Source organism: Hyla sarda, chromosome 6 (genome assembly GCF_029499605.1).
Source record: "Hyla sarda isolate aHylSar1 chromosome 6, aHylSar1.hap1, whole genome shotgun sequence".
In the NCBI taxonomy this organism is placed as follows: Eukaryota; Metazoa; Chordata; class Amphibia; order Anura; family Hylidae; genus Hyla; species Hyla sarda.
Window position 1 is genome coordinate 69,206,998 of NC_079194.1, and position 24,850 is coordinate 69,231,847.

General features: G+C 41.2%; 1 protein-coding gene and 1 long non-coding RNA gene across 8 annotated transcripts in view; one reads left to right on the plus strand and one right to left on the minus strand.

Moving 5' to 3' along the window:
* SFMBT1 (Scm like with four mbt domains 1) overlaps positions 1–24,850 on the plus strand; it is a 116,165-nt gene that overhangs the window by 39,136 nt on the left and 52,179 nt on the right. For 5 of the 6 annotated variants that reach the window (XR_008844881.1, XM_056524069.1, XM_056524071.1 and 2 more), the window contains exon 2: positions 22,033–22,151. Coding sequence is in view for 5 of the 6 variants with exons in the window: in XM_056524069.1 (XP_056380044.1) it covers positions 22,043–22,151 (109 nt within the window). In the remaining variant the exon portion in view is untranslated. Of the gene's footprint in view, positions 1–14,036; positions 14,140–22,032; positions 22,152–24,850 lie in introns of those variants that run through there. The other variant, XM_056524068.1, reaches the window with a different exon arrangement.
* LOC130275742 (uncharacterized) lies at positions 619–23,220 on the minus strand. 2 transcript variants are annotated; one of them, XR_008844883.1, is made up of 5 exons: positions 23,112–23,220; positions 15,418–15,503; positions 12,696–12,799; positions 10,320–10,381; positions 619–882 (listed from the first exon to the last, which is right to left on the minus strand). It is a non-coding gene; the product is annotated as an uncharacterized LOC130275742 (long non-coding RNA). The 2 variants fall into 2 exon arrangements; XR_008844882.1 differs by lacking the exon at positions 619–882 and adding an exon at positions 893–1,317.

Here is a 24,850-nt window from a genome sequence, read left to right on the forward strand (position 1 = left end):
GGGTCGGACGTAGCAGAAGGTCAGGGCAGGCAGCAAGGATCGTAGTCAGGGGCAACGGCAAGAGGTCTGGAACACAGGCTGGGAACACACAAGGAACGCTTTCACTGGCACAATGGCAACAAGATCCGGCAAGGAAGTGCAGGGGAAGTGAGGTGATATAGGGAAGTGCACAGGTGAAGACACTAATTAAAACCCTTGCGCCAATCAGTGGCGCACCGGCCCTTTAAATCGCAAAGACCCGGCGCGCGCGCCCTAGGGAGCGGGGCCGTGCACGCCGGGACAGCACAGACGGGGAGCGAGTCTGGTAAGCGGGTCGGGGATGCGCACCGCGAAGTGGGCGCGTCCTGCATTGCGAATTGCATCCCAGCTAGGGACATTATCGCAGCGCACCCGGTCAGCGGGTCTGACCGGGGCGCTGCGAACAGGAGAACGCTGTGAGCGCTCCGGGGAGGAGCGGGGACCCGGAGCGCTCGGCGTAACAACATGTGTTACTGCAATCCTTTTCTGTGAGAAATACTTCATTTTCTTGAAAAATTTCAGGGGGTGCCAACATTTATGGCCATGACTGTAATAGTAATTAATTCACACCACTCCATATTTCTTTTCTTAAGCAATCTTTAGTAATACTTCTTCATATAAAAAATAGACAAAGGCCACAATTTCATATAGCGGAGTACAAAAGATACAAAAACCTTCACCCAGGGTGCTCAACTAAGTGCATCGGACACTCCTCATTGCCAGAACATTTTTCACCTGCTTCTGGGCATATCATGGCCGGGGTTCCTTCCTCTCACGAAGGAGACAGAAGCTGAGACAGCGTCGAATACTTATGCTCCCATCACCACTATATCAAGAACTTCATAGTCTTGCGAAACTTTAATTCTGAAATGATAGATTTTGCATTACAAACTGTAGATAACAATCTAACATTAAAATATAACCTTTCTGTTCTCCATCAATCCTAGGAAGAATATACAGTCATTCACTCATAGAAATAAACTAAAATTACACATTTCATTTACTCCATCCAGTCTTAATGAATTCAAGGTTTCAATCCAGTATACTTCTCGCGGTAGGAGCCTCTTCTTATCTTCTTCCTCACTTGTACCACACACCTCTTCTGTGACCATCCAGCGCAATTGGCTGACTTGATGACCGTATTCTGCAAAATGTCTCGCTACCCCACTTTCTCCATATCTGCTCACTACTTCCATTTTATCGATGTTGCTCGCAGATTTTGTCAATAAACTCCGGATTGCGCCCCGATGTTCGCTGATCCGGAATTTAACACTTCTCATAGATTGTCCTATGTATATCCTACCGCAAGGACAATTAAACAAATATACAACTTGTTTAGTATCACAATTGAACCAACCCTTCACTGGGAACTTAGTCCCCCGTAATCGGTGCATTACATGATCACTTTTAATGATGCTACTACAGTTGCGGCAGGACAGACACGGGAATGTCCCTTTACTTTAAAGGGGTACTCCGCTGCCCGGCTTCCGGAGCTCCGCTCCCCAGCGTCCGGAAGATTATTGTTCCGAACGCTGTGTGTGGGCTTTTTTGTTCAGGACCACCCCTCGTGACGTCACGCCCGCCCCCTCAACGAAAGTTTATGGGAAGGGGGGCGCGACGTCATTTTTATCATTTTTTTCTTTTTCTTACCTCCTTGTCTCAATTTTTCTCTTGGGATTTCCTGTACCTCATTTCCTACTCTTCTCACTACCTCTTCATTATATCCTCTCTCTACAAACTTTTTTTTTTTATCAACATTTCTTTGTTCCTAACATATTCCATTATGGTACTGCAAATCTTTCTTGCCACGAGGCATGCTGGGAGTTGTAGTTTTGCAACAGCTGAACATTCTCAATTGTATGTTTTCATTGTAATGTGAAAATGCTACAAAAACATATGGGCAATGAACAGAAAATGCATCAGAAAGGATATTAAAATTGTAATTATCAATATTTTTTTGTAATTCAGTTTAAACAATTAAACACTCTCAAAAAAGCAGCTCCTTAAAGACGCACATGACCCCCCCCCCCCCCCCCCCCCCCCCAAAAAAAAAAAAAAAAAACTCAAAAAACTTCACATATGTCCCATCACAGCACAAACACCATGGTCTAATAAGTGCAAAACTATGTTTCCCCATCTAACGTGAGATCTTGGTTAAACATGAGGATCTATTGTCTGACCAATATGTAACAACAAGGCAAGGACACCACCCTGTGTGCCCTGTGCTCGTCTCTATGGTAGTAGCCATAATAAGAATAATGCTATTCGTAGATGGACAACTACCTTGCAGTTAGTGAAATGCCAGCACAGCGTAGGGCCATTCCTTCTCTTTTTGCAGTGAGAAACGGGAAGGATCTCTGTCATTGAGAGATTTTATGATATGTTGTAAATTCTATCTTGACCGGTATCAAGAGCTTCTCACAGTCAGAATTGTTCTCTGTATTCTGAGACATGGTTTGTTTGTTTGTTTACTTTACCTTTTTTTCTACATGCTGATGAGCATCCCTGACTTAAAGGGGTACTCCAGTGAAAAAATGTTTTGTTTTGTTTTTTACCGGTGCCATGAAGTTAAACAAATTTGTAAATTACTTCTATTAAAAAATCCTAATCCTTCCAGTTCTTATCAGCTGCTTTATACTCCAGGAAGGAAGTTGTATTTCATTCTGGAATTCTTTTCAGTCTGACCACAGTGCTCTCTGCTGACACCTCTGTCCATGTCAGGAACTGTCCAGAGCAGGAGCAAATCCCCATAGCAAACCTCTCCTGCTCTGGACAGTTCCTGACATGGACAGAGGTGTCAGCAGAGAGCACTGTGGTCAGACTTGAAAGAACTCCAGAAAGAAATACAACTTACTGTGGAGCATACAGCAGCTGATAAGTACTGGAAGGATTAAGATTTTTTTTTTTTTTTATAGAAGTAATTTACAAATCTGTTTAACTTTCTGACACCAGTTGAGTTTTCCACAGGAGTACCCCTAATTGTAAACTTTTCTGGTACCACATGCTGAATATATAGGTACAGAGCCTTGCAAAAGAGAAGGGGAGAGTACTGTGCATGTGTGATCATCTAATGTAAATGCTGCTAATGAACTCTACCAGTGACAATAGTTTTATCTTTACAAGAATAGTGATGTGATGTGGTGCACAGGTAATGCTGGGTTGACACCTATGTTACATTGTTCTGTTGTCTTTGGGGCAGAATAATGAAAGAAAAATGGTGGCAGCAGATTCTTTACACACTGGACACAAATGGAACCCAACTGACCCCCAAAAAGTCTGTTTCTGGCAGAATGTCCCCCATTTTACCAGATTTAGGACGCATTCACACCATGCCAATATAAAGGACTACATTGGTGGAAAACAAATGTTTTCAAATAAATTAGTGGCAGAAAGTTTAAATATTTTTAAATAGAAGTAATTTACAAATCTAATGGAAGGGATGGCATTGTAGTATATAAGGCATTCTCATTTGGGTATTGGCAAGCTATGAGTAAGGGTATAGCAACCTGAAACGCGTCAGCCTTGTTTGGGACTGTTTTTCCATGTGCAATTTTTCTACTTTTGTATATGTCCGTGTCTTTCTGCCACCATGAAGGTTTTTAACGAGGATTCGTGAATAAAGTTTTGAAGATTTCATTCAGCCATGCTGGCCTTTTTCTACTTTTTTCTAATTTACAAATCTGTTTGCCTTCCAGTACTTATTAGCTGCTCTATGCTCCAGAGGAAGTTGTGTAATTCTTTCCAGTCTGACCACAGTACTCTCTGCTGACACCTCTGTCCATGTCAGGAACTGTCCAGAGTAGAAGCAAATCCCCATAGCAAAGCGCTCATGTTCTGGACAGTTCCTGACATGGACAGAGGTGGCAGAGAGCACTGTGGACAAGACAAAAAAATAAATTAAAAAATAACAGAATTTTCTCTGTAGCATATAGCTGCTAAAAAGTACTGGAAGGGTAAAGATTTTTTAATAGAAGTAATTTACAAATCTGTTTAACTTTCTGGCACCAGTTGACTTATAAATACCTATAAAAAAAAATTTTTTTCAACCGGAGTACCCCTTTAAATATCTTGCCCATGGAATATGTCTCTCTGTATACGTATTTCAGCAAGTAACGTCTGTACGTTTATATTAAACATTTACTTCCTCTTGGCTTACACTTGCTAAAAAGTAGACAAAAATAGAACAATGAACACTCACTTAAAAAAAAAAGTCACAAGCCAAAATGGGCCAAATGCCTGTCTGAGAGTTAGGGGAGAGACTTAGGAAAACAGTAGACCAAAATAAACTGCAGTCAGACTAGTCATGGTGCAGAGGTGTTATATTCAGGCAACTACCTCCTCGGGTGAGGCAGCTGTTGTGTACATCATTATACCTTAGTCTTAAAATTAGAGGGCTACCTCAAGCCCCACTGACAGACCAGTGAAAAAAAGAAATGGTAGACAAATCCTAGAAACCAGGGGGACAATTATTGTAATTCTGCCTTTTTTTGGTGTAAAACAATAATGCGCATCTTTGGACGCAGTGCCTTTTTTGTGCGCCTTTTTAATATATGCCTTTTTTGTGCGCCTTTTTAATATATGCCTTTTTTGTGCGCCTTTTTAATATATGCCTTTTTTGCAAACTGACTGTGAAATTCAGTGGTTTGCTGTTTCCGATGCCGTGGAAGGTATTTATTATGTGCGCCTTTTTGCAAAATGGTGCATAAAAAGACGCATCTACCTTTACAAAAGGCTCAGATTCATTCCACGTCGAGGCAACCTTTTCATTGTGGCTGGAGCCGGCGAAATCGGAGATAAAATTCAAAAGGCGGTTTTTAATCTTTTTTGGACTTGGCGATCCAAAAAAGTGATGTAGATAGCTGTTTTTAATAAAATTTCGTAGGGTACCATAAAAATTTTTTTTTCTAAAATATACAGTAGTGAAGGAAAATTTTTTATCTAACGAAATGTATATTATTGAAAAAAAAACTATTACTTTTTAAACATGGATCAATTTATGTGTGCGGGGAAATAAAAATGCAGCCTTGTGTGTGTTTTTCCTTTTTTTTTTTTTGCTTTATTTTTTACATTTTTTTTTAGTTAGTGCTACTACTCCCAGCATGGAACACACTGTTTCATGATGGGAGTAGTACTACCTGTACTAATAGACAGATCGCCCGCTGCGATCTTTCTGTATAATATATAGATGCGACGGCCGCTCTTCTATGGTCCCCTGCACTGACGTATATTTACACTTATTCATATTTCCTGCAGGGCTGTGATTGGCCAGATGGTTCCAGCCAATCAAAGCTCTCTGTGAGAAATAGGAACGTGTATATATACAGCCGGGCAGGGGACCATAGGAGAGCGGCCGCTTCTATACATTATACAGGAGCATCAGAGCGGGTGTCAGAAGTGACACCCGCTGTGATCTTTCCATAACTGCAGGTAATACTACTCCCAACATGGAGCACACTCTGCCTCATGCTGGGAGCTGTAGTACCTGCATTAATAGACAGATCGCAGCGGTTGTCAGAAGTTACACTTGCTGCGATCTGTCTATTAATACAGGTACTACAGCTCCCAGCATGGAGCAGAGTGTACTCCATGTTGGGAGTAGTAGTGCCTGCTTAAGGATATATCACAGCGGGTATCACTACTGACACCCTCTGTGATCGTCCTGTCTATAGCAGAGATGGAGCGACTGTATACATCAGTCACATCCCTGCTCTGCACTATACTCCGGGCCGACCACTCATTCATTCATCTTTTCCTCAGAGCTGTGATTGGCTGAAACCATCCGGCCAATCACAGCTCTGGGTGGGAAATATGAATTTCTGTTGACATCAGTGGCCGGAGTATAGTGCAGAGAGGCGATGTATAGACCCGCTCGCTTCTCTGCTATATTATGGACGATATATGTCTATAGTACAGGTACTATCACTCCCAGCATGGAACAGTCTGTTCCATGCTGGGAGTAGTAGTACTACATAAAAATGTATAATAAAAAAAAGTGAAACACACACTTTATTAAAAAATATTAAAAATTGGGTTATAAAATATATACATTGCGTTTAATAAAAGAAATTTCCATCAGTGCTGCATTTTTTATTTATTTATTTTTATTTTTTTTGTACCCAAGAAATTTTGGGTACCAAAAAAAAAAAACACCAAGGTGCAATTTCCACACAAATGAAAAAAACGCCGGAATAAGCGCCAGAAAAAACGCAAGAAAAAACGCATGATGACGTCACTTGCACTGGCGATTTTTCAGGCGTTTTTTTAATCCCTAAAAACGCAGTGCAAAAAAACAAGTGGAGACTTAGACTCTGTTCACCTCTGTGCTACATTAACCCCTTAAGGACCAAGGACGTACCGGTACGTCCTTGGTCCTGCTCTTCCGATATAACGCGGGGTTACACAGTAACCCCGCGTCATATCATGGCGGGCCCGGCGTCATAGTGAAGCCGGGACCCGTCTCTCATAGCGCGCAGCGCCGATCGCGGCGCCGCGCGATATTAACCCTTTAGCCGCGCGCTCAAAGCTGAGCCGCGCGGCTAAAAGTGAAAGTGAAAGTTCCCGGCTAGCTCAGTCGAGCTGTTCGGGATAGCCGCGGCTAATCGCGGCATCCCGAACAGCTGACAGGACAGCGGGAGGGCCCCTTCCTGCCTCCTCGCTGTCCGATCGCCGAATGACTGCTCAGTGCCTGAGATCCAGGCCTGAGCAGTCATGCGGCAGAATCGTTGATCACTGGTTTCTTATGAGAAACCAGTGATCAACATAGAAGATCAGTGTGTGCAGTGTTATAGGTCCCTATGGGACCTATAACACTGCAAAAAAAAAGTGAAAAAAAAAAGTGAATAAAGATCATTTAACTCCTCCCCTATTAAAAGTTTGAATCACCCCCCTTTTCCAATAAAAAAAAAAAACACAGTGTAAATAAAAATAAAAATAAACATATGTGGTATCACCGCGTGCGGAAATGTCCGAATTATAAAAATATATCATTAATTAAACCGTGCGGTCAATGGCGTGCGCGCAAAAAAATTCCAAAGTCCAAAATAGTGCATTTTTGGTCACTTTTTATATCATTTAAAAATGAATAAAAAGTGATCAATAAGTCCTATCAATGCAAAAATGGTACCGTTAAAAACTTCAGATCACGGCGCAAAAAATGAGCCCTCATACCGCCCCATACACGGAAAAATAAAAAAAGTTATAGGGGTCAGAAGATGACAATTTTAAACGTATTAATTTTCCTGCATGTAGTTATGATTTTTTCCAGAAGTCCGACAAAATCAAACCTATATAAGTAGGGTATCATTTTAATCGTATGGACCTACAGAATACATATCAGGTGTCATTTTTACCGAAAAATGTACTACGTAGAAACGGAAGCCCCCAAAATTACAAAACAGCGTTTTTTTTTTCAATTTTGTCACACAATGATTTTTTTTCCCGCTTCACCATAGATTTTTGGGCAAAATGACTGACGTCATTACAAAGTAGAATTGGTGGCGCAAAAAATAAGCCATCATATGGATTTTTAGGTGTAAATTTGAAAGAGTTATGATTTTTTAAAGGCAAGGAGCAAAAAACGAAAATGCAAAAACGGAAAAACCTCCGGTCCTTAAGGGGTTAAGGCCAAGTCTTGTGTAACTATGACTGTTGCAATATTGACTTCTGGTAATGGAGCTAAAATGAAAAGTGAAAGCAGGGAACTTGTGGCAGGAGGCCATCACAATCCACCTTACTGTATAGTCCTAATCTAAAAATCACTAGTAGATAATACATAAACATGATCAGATATATCAGTCAGAGGACAAAAACTGTCTTATTTGCCCATAGCAACCAATCAGATGCTCAGCTTTCATTTTACCGGAGCAATTTTATGTATAAAAGCTGAGCTGTGATTGGTTGATATGGCAAAATCAGACAGTTTTTGTCATCTGACAGAAAAGCAGATAAACAAGCAGCTAAAGTGTACCTGTCGTTAACAATTTTTTTTATATATATATAATTTAGATAATACCATTATATGTATATTTGTCCTATTCATTGATTAAAAAATGTGTATTTTTGGGTGAAAAAATGCTGTTGTAACATCCGCGCTCCAGCCAGACACGCTGGCCGTAAGCGCTCTGTCATGTCCCCACTGCCGGCGGGGCTGGGATTCGCATCGCAGGATGCGCCCACATGCGAATCCCAGCCCGTCACTCACCTCGCTGTCCTCGCAGCCCCGGTGCGTGTTCCCCCGCCTCCTAGGGTGCGCGTGCACGCTGGAGCTCTCACTCTTAAAGGGCCAGTGCTCATTTAGTCTAGTGTCTACACCTGCACCCTGGTCCTTAAATATCAGTTCCTCCCTTGGTTCCCTGCTGGATCTTTGGTTGTCTATTCTGTGTCTCTATTACTGTTATACCTGTTCCTTGCTACCTTCCTACACTGCACCTGTGTTCCTACTCTGACCTACTGCCATCTTGCCACGTCCTGCCAGTCTCCTTCTGTGCCTTGCCACCTCCCAGCTACCTGTGTGGACGAGTCGTGCCAGGGTAGCGACCTGGGTGCCGCCTGCCGAAGCAAGACCATCCCGCTTTGCGGCGGGCTCTGGTGAAAACCAGCGGCACTTAAGACTCCGCTCCCTGGCACGGCTCACAGTCATCGTCCACACAGGCCCAGAGGATCCACCACCTGCTGTGACCATAACAGCTGTCTTTGTAACTATTGCCTGGGTCTCTCTATGAGGAGTCCAAAAACAGGAAGTGTGGGCAGGACAAGCAGGGCAATGTACAGGCTCCTGGCTTGTCAATCATCCTGATATGTGAGCTGGGAGTGTGTCACAGAGCCTCACTGCACAGAGCCCTGCTTGTTCTCAGATCCCAGAGCCCTGCTTGTCCTCGGTGCACAGAGCCCTGCTTGTCCTCGGTGCACAGAGCCCTGCTTGTCCTCGGTGCACAGAGCCCTGCTTGTCCTCGGTGCACAGAGCCCTGCTTGTCCTCGGTGCACAGAGCCCTGCTTGTCCTCGGTGCACAGAGCCCTGCTTGTCCTCGGTGCACAGAGCCCTGCTTGTCCTCGGTGCACAGAGCCCTGCTTGTCCTCGGTGCACAGAGCCCTGCTTGTCCTCGGTGCACAGAGCCCTGCTTGTCCTCGGTGCACAGAGCCCCGCTTGTCCTCGGTGCACAGAGCCCCGCTTGACTCCTCACAGACAATAGCTCTAGGGGCAAAAATGTACACAATTTTTATCCAATGTGTATTACAAATATATATAATAGTACATTATATCTAAAGTTTTTGTTAACGACAGGTACACTAAGGGTACGTTCCGACGTACCGCTTACACACCGTATTTCACGCTGCGCAGAATCATCTGCAGCAGCAGGAAATACCCTGCATATTCTCAGATGATCATACACACAGGGCTAGCCAGTGGCAGTCCTGCATTTTCAGTGAAGATTGGAGGTGAAGCCGCCTTCAATCTTCACTGAAAACGCAGGGCTGCCGCCAGCTAGCCCTGTGTGTATGATCATCTGAGAATATGCAGGGAATTTCCTGCTGCTGCAGATGATTTTGCGCAGCATGAAATAGGCTGCATAAGCGGTTAATAGGACCATACCCTAAGACTAAAAACTTTGTTCTATAATAAAATAAGTATTATAAATATATTGACCGGAAGACACAACAGGTTAAAAATACACTTGAAAAAAAAAAAAAAGTAGCCCAAACATGATCCCTTGCCTGGCTACCATTGAGTCAGACAGGGAACAAAGATCTGTTGCCATGGCGGATGGTCTGGTTGTCATAGCAACGGCTATAATGACTGGAAGCGCAGGTTTTCCAAGGTTCCGCATACAATTTTATCATTGTTGTAAGTTTTTTAATAGCCAAACACTTAGACACGGTCTATATGGTACAGTCTGCCCTAAGTTGCAGCATAATACACCATGCAGCTTTTTTGTACCTACAGTGTAAGGTATCATAGAAAGTAATTTGACACATTCATTTTTGTAAAAAAATAAAAATAAATAAAAAGTGGGGCCACATTATAATGTGTGAACTGAACCTGAGCCATTTTTGTGTGTTTTTGAGGTGTCATGCATGTATTAGTAAAGTGTTATTACCATCTCCCACATTAAAAATTGTAACTAAAAATTCTGTGGTGGTGGATCTCCCCCATAAAGCATGCAGACATCCCTTGCAATTCCTGCCGAAGGGAAGCTGCCTGGGACACCCTCCCTGTTGTGCTGGTGTAGACAGTGGAGCCCGACAAGCCTAGTACCACAAACATATGTTCCAAAACAAGACCAATTTAACTCATTGTTGCTTACGTTATTATCGTAGTAAAGTGCAAAGTAACTGGTTGCATCCAAGTTGCTAGCTGTTCCTTTGGCTACAGGAAAAATAGGAAGGAAAAACAACGTTGAAATGCGACATTGAAATGTAAGTCGCTCATGCAGCTTTAGTCTCATTCACTGACTGTTCTGTTTATAGGGCTTTTATTTCTTTGTGATTGGTATGCAAAGAGGAAACATTTTGTAGGTGCTATAGTTATAGGATGCAAATCCACTCCTGGAGGAATTGCTTTTCAGGCCTGCACAACTTTTATCAGGCCTTATACTGTTACATTGACCTACTTTACAACTATATATATATATATATATATATATATATACTGGGAGTTGAAGTTTTGCAACAGATGGAGGCACACTGTTTGGAAAACACTGATATACATAAATCAACTCTATGAGCACCTTTTAATTGCACTTATGGAGGTAACCATGAGATTATATATATGTGTGTGTGGTGGCCCAGTATGGGGGTTGTTACCCCGTACCCTTGCTGTCCTGTCAGGGAGCCTCCCTGCAGTGTCCCCTGGGCCCCCTGCATCTGTTCTACTGTAATTGTATATTATCCCCTATGTTATGTATATAAGAATGTTGTATCTTTAAGAAAGGTTAACATGTGATCACCAGTTGTCATGTGAGTTGTCACGTGATTGTTACCCAGGAGGTATCAGTGACCAGGTGACCTAAGAGTGACCAATGGGACCCCACTAGAGTCTCCCCCATAAAAGCCCTGGGAGGAGTCTCTTCTCTCTCTTAGTTCCTGAGTCTTTGCTGATGTGCAGTCGAGCCTAAGCCTTTGCGGAATTAAGGATAGGTCATAAGTGTCTGATCGCGCGGGGGGGGGATACCCACGATCTCCCGTATGGGGAGCCGGCACTGCTGCGGCTCTGCACAGCTAATGCTCTTGTCGTCGCGACATCACTAAGAGGTCGACAGACACACTGGCCCTGATTTAATAAGAATGGGGTGTAGTTTTCTTTTGTGGGGTTTTAATTCCCTATAATTTTTTTTCACAGTATTTACACTTTGCACTTTTCCCTACATTTTGCTTTTTTTACACATGCTCTGATCTGTTGGGTTTTCCTCTGCTGAAATCCACTACATTCTCTGTGGAAACCTTAGTAAATATGTTTGGGTTTTGTGAAAATGTCGGGAACATGCCCCTTTTTCTGTAACCACGCACCTTTTTTGGATTTTCTCAATAAAATGGAGAGTTGATAGGGTTTTTTTTCCATTTCTGGCGCAATGAGACAGAATTCTGGTGCAATTAAACATTTTACAGTGGTAAATCAGGGCCGCTCTCTCCATTCAGTTCTATGGGAGAGGCAGGGATGCACGAACGCTGGGGGTGTGTTGGTGGCGTCTTACTGCGGCCCACACACCCTCTGCATCGGGAGAGCTGCGGCAGAGTCGGGGCTGCGTACAGGAGGTCGTGGGGTTCTCAGCATTTGGACCCCCTGTGATCAGACACTTATCCTCTATCCAGCTGGTATAGGGGATAAGTGTCTAGGGCTGCAGATCTCCTTTAAGTTTCTGCCAGAGTGCATGTGCCACCCCTATACAGGCACCAGCTGTCGACGTAACACTTTCAAAAGGCCCACAGACGCACTTGGAAAAAGTTAGCCAAACTTGCTGATTCCAGTGGGATCAGCTATCTTAACTGTGTAGAGGTCTCCTGACTCACCCCCCAACATATAATGTCAGGAAAAATAAGGATTGTACATGTTAAATTTTAACGCCCGATTCCTTTGTTGTTCTTTGAGATAAGGCACCTCCATTACCCTCTCCTCACTGAAAACACATACATGCTTGGCTCAGCGGTGAAATTTTACATTACATGTCATAAAACTTTTGACACGTCACGCATTTTGATAGGTTGGTGGTCTTAGTGCTGAGATCCCCACCGTGGAAATGTGTCATTGCACTTGTAAATTTCACTAAATAAAGAAGCACCACTGGTGGTCAACCACACTTGGAGTTTTCTGTAATTATTCTCCAGAGCATGCAGGGCTTGAATGTGCGTGAGGTGTTTTTTTTTTTTTTCTCCTTCCCACTGTTGATCTCTAGATATTGCTAGGAGAAGAGCACTGCTGTGCGCTTCACTCCCTGACTCAGTGCTCAATCTGTCTTATTGCAGGAGCCGGCCTCCATAGACAAAAATATCCTCCCCCAGTGGTTGCCTTCAGTATTTACAATGTCATTATTTGTACAAAAGTTTGATGCGGTTCCTACTTTAAAAAAAAGTCTGACTAAGATTGCTATAAAGACCAATTATCTGGTCAGGCCTAGGAACAGGTTTTACAAGGATTACTGTAGACATAATGATGCTGTTTTCACATATGCCGTGTTACAGTTTACCATGACATGTCTCCTAAAAATAGGTTGATCAAAGGGTGTTCTGCTGCTGGGATCCCTGGAGATCAGATGTAATCTGGCATCAAGTGCTCAATATTACTACAACCCTATCACAAGAGAAATAAAGTATTATACAGGGCCATGAAAAATTAATGAGTTAATGTGCAATGCCTGGATGTTCTGAGGTCTTCAGAGAGAGAAAGAGATATATGCACTTTGCAGATTCTTTCCACTTCAGCTAATTAATAGTAGCTTCTAATGAGGGGACCCCCCACCATATTAACCCCAAATTAACCCCAAATATCTAAATGTCGCAAACACCCTATGATTTGAACTCTTTGCAATGAGGACACCAGATGATCCTTTAGGCTAGGGTTAAGCATGCCGTATTTTGCTGAGTATTTGCTGCTGTGTATTTTCCTACCCATTGAAGTCAGTTGCGGGAGATCTATCAAAACCTGTGCAAAGGAAAAGTTGCCCAGTTGCTCATAGCAACCAATCGGCTCGCTTTCATTTTTAACAAGGCCTCTGCAAAATGAAAGAAGCGATCGGATTGATTGCTATGGGAAAATGGGCAACTTTTCTTTTGCACAGGTTTTGATAAATTTCCCCCAATGGGTAGTAAAATTGTCTCTAGAAAATACGTGTGACCCTACCCTTAAAGGGTACCCCAGTGGATAACATTTTTTTTGAAAATAAACTGGTTCCAGAAAGTTAAACAAATTTTGTAAATTACTTCTATTAAAAAATCTTAATCTTTCCAGTACTTATCAGCTGCTCCACAGGACTTTTCTTTTCTTTTTGAATTTCCTTTCTGCCTGACCATAGTGCTCTCTACTGACACCTCTGTCCATTTTAGGAACTGTCCAGAGTAGGAGCAAATCCCCTTAGAAAACCTATCCTGCTCTGGACAGTTCCTGGCATGGACAGAGGTGTCAGCAGAGAGCATTATTTACAAATCTTTTTAACTTTCTGGCACCAAATGATTAAAAAAAAAAAAAAAAATTCCACTGGAGTACCCCTTTAAGAAGGAATGTCAGAACACATGTCAGGTTGGGTCGGATCGTTCCATTGTGATATTTCCTATTCCTTTTTGTAACTATGCGATATTGTAAGGACAGTGACATCAATCGCTCACTTGGGGGACAATGAATTACCTTGATAACTCTTGGGTTTGTTGGGTTGGGAAACTGTAAGTGCTGTTATTGTATCCTGGAATAGTGACCTATAAGTACAGTGGGGGAGATTTATCAAAACCTGTCCAGAGGAAAAGTTGCCCAGTTGCCCATAGCAACCAATCAGATCGCTTCGCGATCTGATTGGTTGCTATGGGCAACTGGGCAACTTTTCCTCTGGACAGGTTTTGATAAATCTCCCCCAGTATATTCAAAATGTGTCCCTAATCTCATATTATTTCCATCTCTCTTCAGTAGGACACCCCCTCTGTGTGCGTAATTGTAGTCTTTTTCATTTATCCAGCAATAGCTAAATAGTTATCAGCATCACACCTGTCCTCAGATTGTGTGCGGTATTATAACTTGGTATTGTCACTTTAATGCCGCTAAGGCTTGTTACACACTACAAAATGACTCCGTTTTAAAGATCCGTACGAAGTTCCGTCTGAAAATCGGCTGTAAAACGGCAGTAACAAAATCCTATACGGCCGTTAGATAATCCCATTATAGTCTGTGATTTTTCTAATAGCCGTTTTAACCCGTTCTAGCCCGTTATTAATAACGGCCGTTATTTTGTGACGGAAGATAGTAATGGGAGATATAGTGCGTGCACTTTTTCTCCCGTTCTTCCGTCACAAAATAACGTCCGTATAGGATTTTGTTACTGCCGTTTTACAGCTGATTTTCAGACGGAACTTCCTACGGATCTTTAAAACTGAGTCATTTTGTAGTGTGAAAGGAACCTAAGCTGCATAACCACATTCAACCACACCCAACCTGCAGACAAATTAGGTGGTTTTATTGAATTTTTAAAAAAATTTTTATTTATTTATTTATGTTAAGAAATTGGCTCAGTTTTTTAATGCTGGATAACCCCTTTTAGTTATGTCAAATGTGTTTTTATCCCGATGAAGAGTACAGTCCTGTCCCATAATGCGATGATTTTATACCTGTTTTAAGTGCAGAAGTATAGCATATATAATTTCTTTACAACAGCAACACCTAGTAATGATTAAAATATATTTATTTATAAAGTGCTAACAAATTCCACAGCATTTTACAATTCTGAGGCTACCCGTACAGACAAAAATCAGACATTAGAGCTTAGATCGTTGTTTCCCAACCAGGGTGCCTCCAGCTGTTGCAAAACTACAACTCCCAGCATGCCAGAAGAAATGACATTTTGCGGAATTTGCTCAGATGGATGAAAGCTCTCCGGGAATGCTGGGATTTGTAGTTTTGGAACAGCTGGAGGCACCCTGCTGGGTAAACACTGGTATAGGATATAAATGAATGACAAAAACTCCTAATTGTAGCACACAGCCCACTCACATAACATGACATATAGGTAAATGTGATGTCCTTGACTTTTAAAAAGCTATTCATTTCCAGACTGGTAGAATGGTTGTCATCTTAAGCAAGATTTATTTATTTTTTTATTTAACACACCCTATATTGTAAGAGACAGTCACGTGAAATTGAAAGTGAAACAAAGGTGGGAATTCTTTAAAAAAAATAGCACTTCCTCACCACAATGTAGCACAACTTACCTTTCTGATCACTAACCTCCTTCTATCGTTCAGAATTTCGGCTCCAACGTATTCTTCTGCATCTTGTAACTAACATTTCTGACCTTCTGAGATATAAAAGGTATTCTTGGTCACTAGGGCTTATGTTCTGAGATGAACAGGGGTCACTAGAAAAAATACTTGTCTAGACAGCGGACTATAGGACTGTTGGGTAGGGTTATTAATAATGGCAAATGAAACCATCCCCTATCTGAGCTGTGTGGAAATACCGGTATAATGTGCGCTGAGTAGAGGAGTATGGAATAAAGCAGAGCTGGAGAGAGCATGGGCATCACTAGAAGACAAGCTTTCTTTTTTTGCTTAAAGGGGTTATCCAGGAAAAAACTTTTTTTTTATATATCAACTGGCTCCAGAAAGTTAAACAGATTTGTAAATTACTTCTATTAAAAAAATCTTAATCCTTTCAGTACTTATGAGCTTCTGAAGTTAAGGTTGTTCTTTTCTGTCTAAGTGCTCTCTGGTGACACGTGTCTCGGGAACCGCCCAGTTTAGAAGAGGTTTGCTATGGGGATTTGCTTCTAAACTGGGCGGTTCCCGAGACACGTGTCATCAGAGAGCACTTAAACAGAAAAGGACAACCTTAACTTCAGAAGCTCATAAGTACTGAAAGGATTAACATTTTTTAATAGAAGTAATTTACAAATCTGTTTAACTTTCTGGAGCCAGTTGATATATATAAAAAAGTTTTTCCTGGATAACCCCATTAACCCCCTGTTATATCTGTACATATTCATTTGTGTGTGGTAATGTACAGGTTAGAGGGGTACTCTGAAGGGAAATAGAGTTTTCAAATCAACTGGTACCAGAAAGTTGGACAGATTTGTAAATTACTTTTTCCAGTTCTGTCAGCTGCTGTATGCTCCAAAGGAAGTTGTGTAGTTCTTTTCAGTCTGAGTACAGTGCTCTCTGCTGCCACCTCTGTCTCTGGCAGGAACTGTCCAGAGCAGGTGAGGTTCGCTATGAGGATTTGCTCCTGCCCTGGACAGTTCTTAACACAAACAGAGGTGGCAGCATAGAGTACTGTGGTCAGAGTGAAAAGAACTACACAACTTCCTCTAGAGCATACAGAAGCTGATAAGTACTGGTAGGATTAAGATTTTTAAATAGGGAAGCATGTAGGAGCACGATTAAGAAAGAGAGTTTACAAATAGTGTCTCAAAAATTATTATTATTTTTTTATCTGCGAATATAGGAAGCTTTAAATTACTTAGAACTAGTCATAGGTCTAACAAACAATTCCAATTTTCCAATAATTATTTATAGATTATACTATTCTCCAATTTTTCTATGGAAGATTAAATGTAGAACTAATTCAGCCTATCCCAAATGGGACAAACAATTTTCAAATATGTTCCTTCTCCTTTGGAGCTGTAGGAAAGTGGGGAAATTCTATTTAAATATAGAGGAATTTTTGAAAACAGGATCAAGATAAAGTTGGGTCCTTCAGTTAGAAAGGCTATATTAGAGGATCTAGCTGACCGAGTCGTACTGAATGGAATATCGGATAAATGTTTTGTCTTGCTAAATGGTTAATCTTAAGACACTGGTTTGAAAGACATATGGTTGGCAACTCAAAGAAAAAGCTAAAACAGTAGAAGTATGAGACAATTGGGTCACAGGCGGGGTGCGTGTGGAGAAAAGTTAAAAAACTGTTGGATATTTCGGGTAGTGTAAAATTTACCCCATTATGGGAGAATAATAATTTAAAAGACATAGTGAAAATTGAGCACTATGGATTATGGTTAAGAACAGGGATAGTATATGTAGAGCAAGAATTTAGTCAAGGAGAGCTAAGAAGATTTGAAGAGTTGTGTTGGGAGTACGAGTTAATTGGGGGAGGGTCGGTTAAGGGGATAGTTTACTAGGGGAAAAAAAATGCTTGGAATTGTGTCTGTAATGTTTCTAAGAACATGGTATTGTTTTGTAAGTTATTGTCAAGAAAATAAAAGAGTTATAAAAAAAAAAAAAAGTATGATCACACTTGAGAATTTGGTGGGGTGTCCCCAATAGTAATATTTTTTTTTAAATTACCCAGTTGACGTAATTATTTTAACTTTTAAGTCTGTTGTTGGAGTGCCTATTTCTGTCTGAGCACTCTGGTCAGACAGAAAGGAAATTCAAAAAGAAAAGCACTTCCTTTGTAGTATACAGCCACTAATAAGTACTGGAAGGAATAAGATTTTTTTTATAGAAGTAATTTAAAAATCTTTTAAACTTTCTAATACCAGCTGATTAAAAAAAAAAATAGTTTGCCACTGGTGTACCCCATTAAATGATAAATTACACCCACCAAGGGCAAAACCTGTTTGGGAATTAATACAGGAGCAGTATGTGAACAGTGAAGTGGAGAAATAACAATGGAGGTCGATAGGCCTGCCAAACAATAACCAGTAAATCACCACTTGCATTTCACTCACCTCCTTTAGGCTATGTTCAGACTGCAGAAATTCTGCATTGATGTGGAATTCCACGGCCACATTAATTCCGCCGGAATTTCGCATCTTTGCTCAGAATGTGGAATACAAGTGTTATTCATGGTTTTTTTGCCACAAAAAAAAGCTACAACATTTTTTTTATAGGCGTTGTTCTTTGGCGTTGTTACAATTCATTTGATTTATGACTTGGTATAAATTTTGGATGGGAAAGTAGTGACCAAGGCTTTTCACATTTTTTTTCCTAAAAAGATGGCATTTCCCTAGGATATGCCTATACCTTAATAATTAGTGGGCTCCCGACCTCTGGGAATTCCAGTGATCCTGAGAATTACCTCGCGCACCCTTTGTTTCTGTGCATAATGACTTGCGTGGCCTCCTGCTGTGCAGGGAATGGCATCATTGTGAATGCACCCAAGCCACAAATCCCTGCATAGCTGGTGATCTAGACAGCCATTGTGGAAAGAAAAATAGTAAAGCTTGTCATACACATGAGATGAAAGTTGTTCCAAATTGCGGACGTTGCCCATTTCTCCTCACCTCCGTTTGAAACTTATATTTTAATATAATTAATTATATTTTATTATTTGTGATGGGATGGCAGACTATTGTCTAGCATTTTTGATGTTTTTTTTTTTTTTGCCCATGGCTGGCTAAAACACAAGTGTATGCTAAATTCTTGCAACCTTTGCCCCTTTGCACAAACCCACTGTTTTTTTTGTTTTGTTCTTTTTAATCGCCCAAATCTGCCAATTTAGTCTGGCATGTGGCTGGAGGGATCATTTGTATAAACGATACCATGGATAATTGATCGGCCACTTTTTGGCTAATCATATGTATATGTACCACTGACCAGGAGACTATCTAAAGTATATTGGGAGACCATGGGGACTTTCTGAGGGATACTGATATATGCCACTGAGAGCATCTGTTATACTTAGTCTCTCGTATTTAAAAATAAAAAATAAAAATTAAAACCAAAAAAACCTACACTGTGCAGTATAGAGAGATGCCACTAGATACAATATTTTCAACATACAGTGGTCCCTCAAGTTACAATATTAATTGGTTCCAGGACGACCATTGTATGTTGAAACCATTGTATGTTGAGACCAGAACTCTATGGAAACCTGGTAATTGGTTCTGAAGCTCCCAAAATGTCATCCAAAAATAGGAAAAAGTGAGGATTAAAGAAAAATAAGTAGATAACTAATATAGATAAAGCAAGTCCTTACATATAAAAGTAAGAAAGATCTGCTGGGAGCTATAATCACTGTCTATGTCAGTGTTTCCCAACTAGGGTTCCTCCAGCTGTTGCAAAACTACAACTCCCAGCATGCCCGGACAGCCAAAGGCTGTCCGGGCATGCTGGGAGTTGTAGTTTTGCAAAAGCTAGAGGCAACCTCCTTGGGAAACACTGGTCTATGTAGAGGACAGGAGCTTCTTCAGGGTCCTGTACAGAACACGCAATGTAAAAAAAAAAAAGGAAAATGGAGCCGCCCTCACCTGATGCCTAAAGGAGCAGACAACCCTGGTACAGGTAAAGAGTACAGAACATTTAATACCTCCCTGTACTGTAGGGGGCGCTACCAGACACCAGTCAGTGCATGCAGTTTAGGAATACAGGGGGTTTTACCAGTGAAATATCCATTCTGATTGGTCGGTTCTTCCAGCCATTGACACGTTTCACAGATTCCATAGCATTGTATGTTGAGTCCGGTTTCAAGTTACAATGGTCCAGAAAAGACTATTGCATGTTGAAACTATTGTATGTTGAGGCCATTGTAAGTTTAGGGATCACTGTACAATGGTTGTTCTTTGACCTATTTTACTTGATACCAGACTCAACATACAATGCTAAAGACAGATCCGTGGCATGAGTGAATGTCTGCATAATCTGACCAATCAGTATGGGCATGTCGCTGGTAAAACACATATGTATGGGAAAGCTGTATGCACTGGCCAGCAGTCTAGTAGCCCCTCTCTATAGTACAGTCCAGTACTGGACTTCTCTTTACCTGTGTCTGGCTGTGCCTAGGACAACAGCTACATTTTAATTTTTGCGCATACTGTGTGTTCTGTACAGAAGCCCTGCCCTCTATGTATAGGGATTTGTAGCTTGTAGCCACTATTTTACACTTTTATATACAAGGACTGGCTTTATCTGTATAAACTGTCTAGTTATTATTATTATTATTATTATTATTATAATTTTTTGGCTAACATTGTTTTGGTCTAAACATCCAATATTGTCAACATACAATGGCCGTTCCGGAATCTACAATATGTTCAACTTACATTGGCCGTCTTGGAACCAATTAATATTGTAACTTGAAAGGCAGCTGCATACTGTGGGCGCTTTCTTGGTCCATATTGTAAACAGATACTGCAATTGCATTGCGAAAACAGCCTTCCTGAATATCCGGATCAGTGGAGGTCCCATAGGTTAGACTCCCACAAATCACATGTCCTAGTAATATGTCATCACTTTATAATATGAGAATATCCCTTTTTAAATGTTATCAATGAATATTAAAGGGAATCTGTCAGCTCTATATTATGCTCAGAACTTAAAGGGGTACTCCGGTGGAAAACACTTTTTAAGGTCTTTTTAAATGGGCACTGTCAGATACAAAAACTTTTGATGTGTTGTAAACCATGCAAAAACCAAACGATTTTGCAATTGCTCTCATTAGAAAATTTTCAGTATTTCATAATGAACAAGCCAAACTACTGCCCCCCCCCCCCCCCTGCCTGCTTGGACACATACTAGTCCTGCTGTGTCCACGCATCATCACCTATGTCATGGACACACTTCCTTGATTGACAGCTGTGAGCGCAGGGCTCAGAGCTGCAGGAAAAATCCTCCCACTGTCAGCTTGTGTCCCACTACAGTCAGTGAGGACAAGCTTGGCATTGTAGTTTTGCTAATGCTAGGGGAGGTGTGAGCAGACAGCATACTGAGGGAGGGGGCGGAGACCTGCAGTGAGGCCACGCCCCCTTCCTTTGAGAGGAATTCAGACTAGTGAACTAAATTAAAAGTGTAATAAAAAAATAAAGGTGCAAGACACACAAAAATTTTATGCACATGGTCAGGATTAGGTACTGAGTGATATCTTTTTAAAAAAAAGTTGTTTTGTTGGATCTGACGGGTACGCTTTAAGTCAACTGGCTCCAGAAGATTAAACAGATTTGTAAATTACTTCTATAAATTTTTTTTAATCCTTTCAGTACTGATTAGCAGCTGTATACTACAGAGTAAATTATTTTCTTTTTGGATTTCTTTTCTGTCTGTCTACAGTGCTCTCTGTTGACACCTCTGTCCATTTCAGGAACTGTCCAGAGCAGGAGAAAATCCCCATAGCAAACATATGCTGCTCTTGAAAGTTTCTGACATGGACAGAGGTGTCATCAGAGAGCACTGTTGACAAGACACAAAAGGAATTCAAAAAGAAAAGCATTGCCTCTGTAGTATACAGCTGCTAAGAAGTACTGGAAGAATTAAGATTTATTTTTTTTTTTATAGAAGTAATTTACAAATCTGTTTAACTTTTTTGCACCAGTTCATAAAAAAAAAAAAAAAAAAATGTTTTCCACCAGAGTACCCCTTTAAGTTTCAAGGAGGCTGTGCTGAGCCACAACATGCATGCCTCCTCCCTCCCCCACCCCTCCCTGCCTTGACTTATTGGAGTGCACTGCTCATTGCTGGAAGATGAGCCCTCTACCTCAATCAATAAAGGCAGGGAGGAGTGGTCGAAGGATGAGTTGTGCATGCTTTGGCTCAGCCCAGCCTCCTTGACACTTCGAGGATGATATAGAACTGACCGTTTTCCTTTTTAAATATGTCCTTGCCAAACAATATTCATTCACCCCAAGCATGCCAGGACTAAAACCTTGATACAGGGTGTATTCTTTGTTAAAAAAAAAAAAGTAGTCTTATGTCATATAAAGGATTAAATAGTCCTACTAAACCTAAGAGTAAAGGATAGTGTTAGTGTATTATGTACGAATGGCACTCTGAATATACGGTACATTGTTCTGTTCTGTATGTTTGAGTGCATTGTGACCGCGATTATCTGTTCTCTCATTTATATTTGTCAGGCCCAATCCTGAAGAATAATGTGTAATGTATTTCTGTTTTTAGTGGTGGTTGAATGGGAACTCTTAGTGGCGGACCGGTGTCACAGACGCAGCTTGCAAATCCCACACTCACCGCTGGTGGTCACCCTACTAACATGAGTGCCCAGGAACATCACAATGAAGGTACAAGTATGGTCTTGTTTTATCTGAACTCTAAATGGATATAATGTTACCCAAACAGTGCGCCTACGGCTGTTGCAAAACGACATCTCCCAGCATGCACGGACAGCCTTCGGCTGTCCGGGCATGCTGGGAGTTGTCGTTTTGCACCAGCTGGAGGCACACTGGTTGGGAAACACTGGGTTAGAAAATGTAATAGTTCACCATATGCTCATAGGCTCTGTGGAAACTAAGGGAAATGTTAATGTGTGCGTTCAAAGATTTTGCTGCTTGCCATTTGTCTGTCAGTTGTTCCTCGCTGTCTCCTTAGCAACAGACTACAAGCTGTCAGTCAGTCTCCATACACAGTTACTTAAAGGGAATCGCTGTCTTCTGATATGGCATTAATACGTGTGAGGACGTTTCAGATTTTCAGAGAGTGCATGCTGTATGGAACGTGCAAACCCAAAAAAATTTAATAAATTGGCCATTCAGCACAATGATGGGTGTGCTTAGATTTTTATTAACAGAAATGTCAGAGCAAAGGGTTTTAGCCATATATGTACAGCGCCGGCTGATAGTTGTGGTTTTTACACCACCAAAAATGCACTCCGGGGGGGGGGGGGGGGGGGGGATGGGGGTGGAGCAGCAGGGGTAGTTTGTAACATAAACAGCAGGTGTTTTTATTGCAAATGACCACAAATACTGTAGAAATGACATTTTTTACCACAGATATACTGCAAAATGTGTCATTTCTACAGTGTATTTGGTCATTTGCAGTAGAACGGCAAAAGCGCGGCAGTTGTTTGCGGTATCACTAGTTAGTCGCAACGTGTGAACACAGCCTGATGCAACAGCCAGAATTGGATCTTTGATGATTACAGTACCTGTCATGATCTTGTTAAATTTTATAATCCTCTCAGTTCACTGCCCCCATCATGATAAACCACCCCCTGCCTTTATTTTTATTTGTTAGTTTTCTACCTTGATATTGCTCTGTATTTTCTGCTCAGTCTAAGTCAGATTCACAGACTGGGAAGGGGCGTTCCCCAGCAGGCGTCATATCATCTGAAGCCATACAGGGGAGAACTTCCTCCCTCACTCTGTTACACACAGCCCACAGCAGTTCAGTGTGAGATGGGCTATGATTGGCTAAGGCAGCACACACCTCCTTCAGCACACCAGACTGCATTTCCTGATTTTGGACTTCTGTCAGGCCAGCAGGAATCCAAAGTCTGTGCAAGAGAAAGGGGGAAATGTGATCTGGACAAGTAGGGAGACACCTAGTGGCAGCTTTTTATAAACACAAATAAAACATAGAAAACTTCATTAGAAAGTTCATTAGAAAGATTTTTTATTTACCATAAGTGCAATAGCAAAAATTTGTTTTAATGAGTACCCATTTAACTCCTTGGATGCTGTGGATAATAGCAACCACAGCACCTAAGTGGTCTTAAAGAGAGAGTATGGAGGATCCCTCTGGGTACCATTGGGTGGGTACCATGCTGGGAGTTGTAGTTTTGCAACAGCTGTGGGCACCTTGGTTTGGAAACACTGCTCTAAATGCTGCTAACAGAGCAGAGCAATATGTCACCCAAAAACATTATAAAAATAGAAAGATAAGAGAAAAAGATATTTCAGTATCTGGCCCCAGTCAGTTAAAAAAAAGTAAAAAATAATGTTATCTTTAGGCACCCCATATTTAGCACCTCCCCTCCACCCTCTCTACTTTGCCAGAGAGGGTGGGGGGGAGATTTTTTAAAACCAGTGCAGAGGAAGAGTGGTGAAGTTGCCCATAGCAACCAATCAGATCGCTTCTTTTATTTTAAAGAGGCCTGTGAAAAATGAAAAAGCGATCTGATTGGTTGCTATGGGCAACTGCACCACTCTTCCTCCTACAAAAGTTTAGATAAATCTCCCCCAATATCCTTCCAACGTCATCCATAGCCACAGCAGATCCCTACTGCTTTCTTCTTTGCCCCAACGGCCCTTCTTTACTTTTCTCTGTGGTTACAACAGGATTCCTCCACCAGATCACTCTTTCTCTGCACGCCTTATTAACCCCTTAAGGACCCGGGGTTTTTCCGTTTTTGCATTTTCGTTTTTTCCTCCTTACCTTTAAAAAATCATAACTCTTTCAATTTTGCACTTAAAAATCCATATGATAGCTTATTTTTTGCGCAACCAATTCTACTTTGTAATGACATCAGTTATTTTACCCAAAAATCTACAGCGAAACGGGAAAAAAAATCATTGTGAGACAATTTCTTTTTTAAACGCCATTTTGTAAATTTTGGGGGCTTCCGTTTCTACACAGTACATTTTTCGGTAAAAATTACACCTTCTCTTTATTCTGTAGGTCCATACGATTTAAAATGATACCCTACTTATATAGGTTTGATTTTGTCGCACTTCTGGAAAAAATCATAACTACATGCAGGAAAATTTATACGCTTAAAATTGTCATTTTCTGACCCCTATAACTTTTTTATTTTTCCGCGTATGGGGCGGTATGAGGGCTCATTTTTTGCACCGTGATCTGAAGTTTTTAGCGGGACCATTTTTATGTTCATCAGACTTTTTGATTGCTTTTTATTCATTTTTTCGTGCATGATATAAAAAGTGACCAAAAATACACTATTTTGGACTTTGTAATTTTTTTGCACGTACGCCATTGACTGTGCGGTTTAATTAACGATATATTTTTAGAATTCAGACACTTC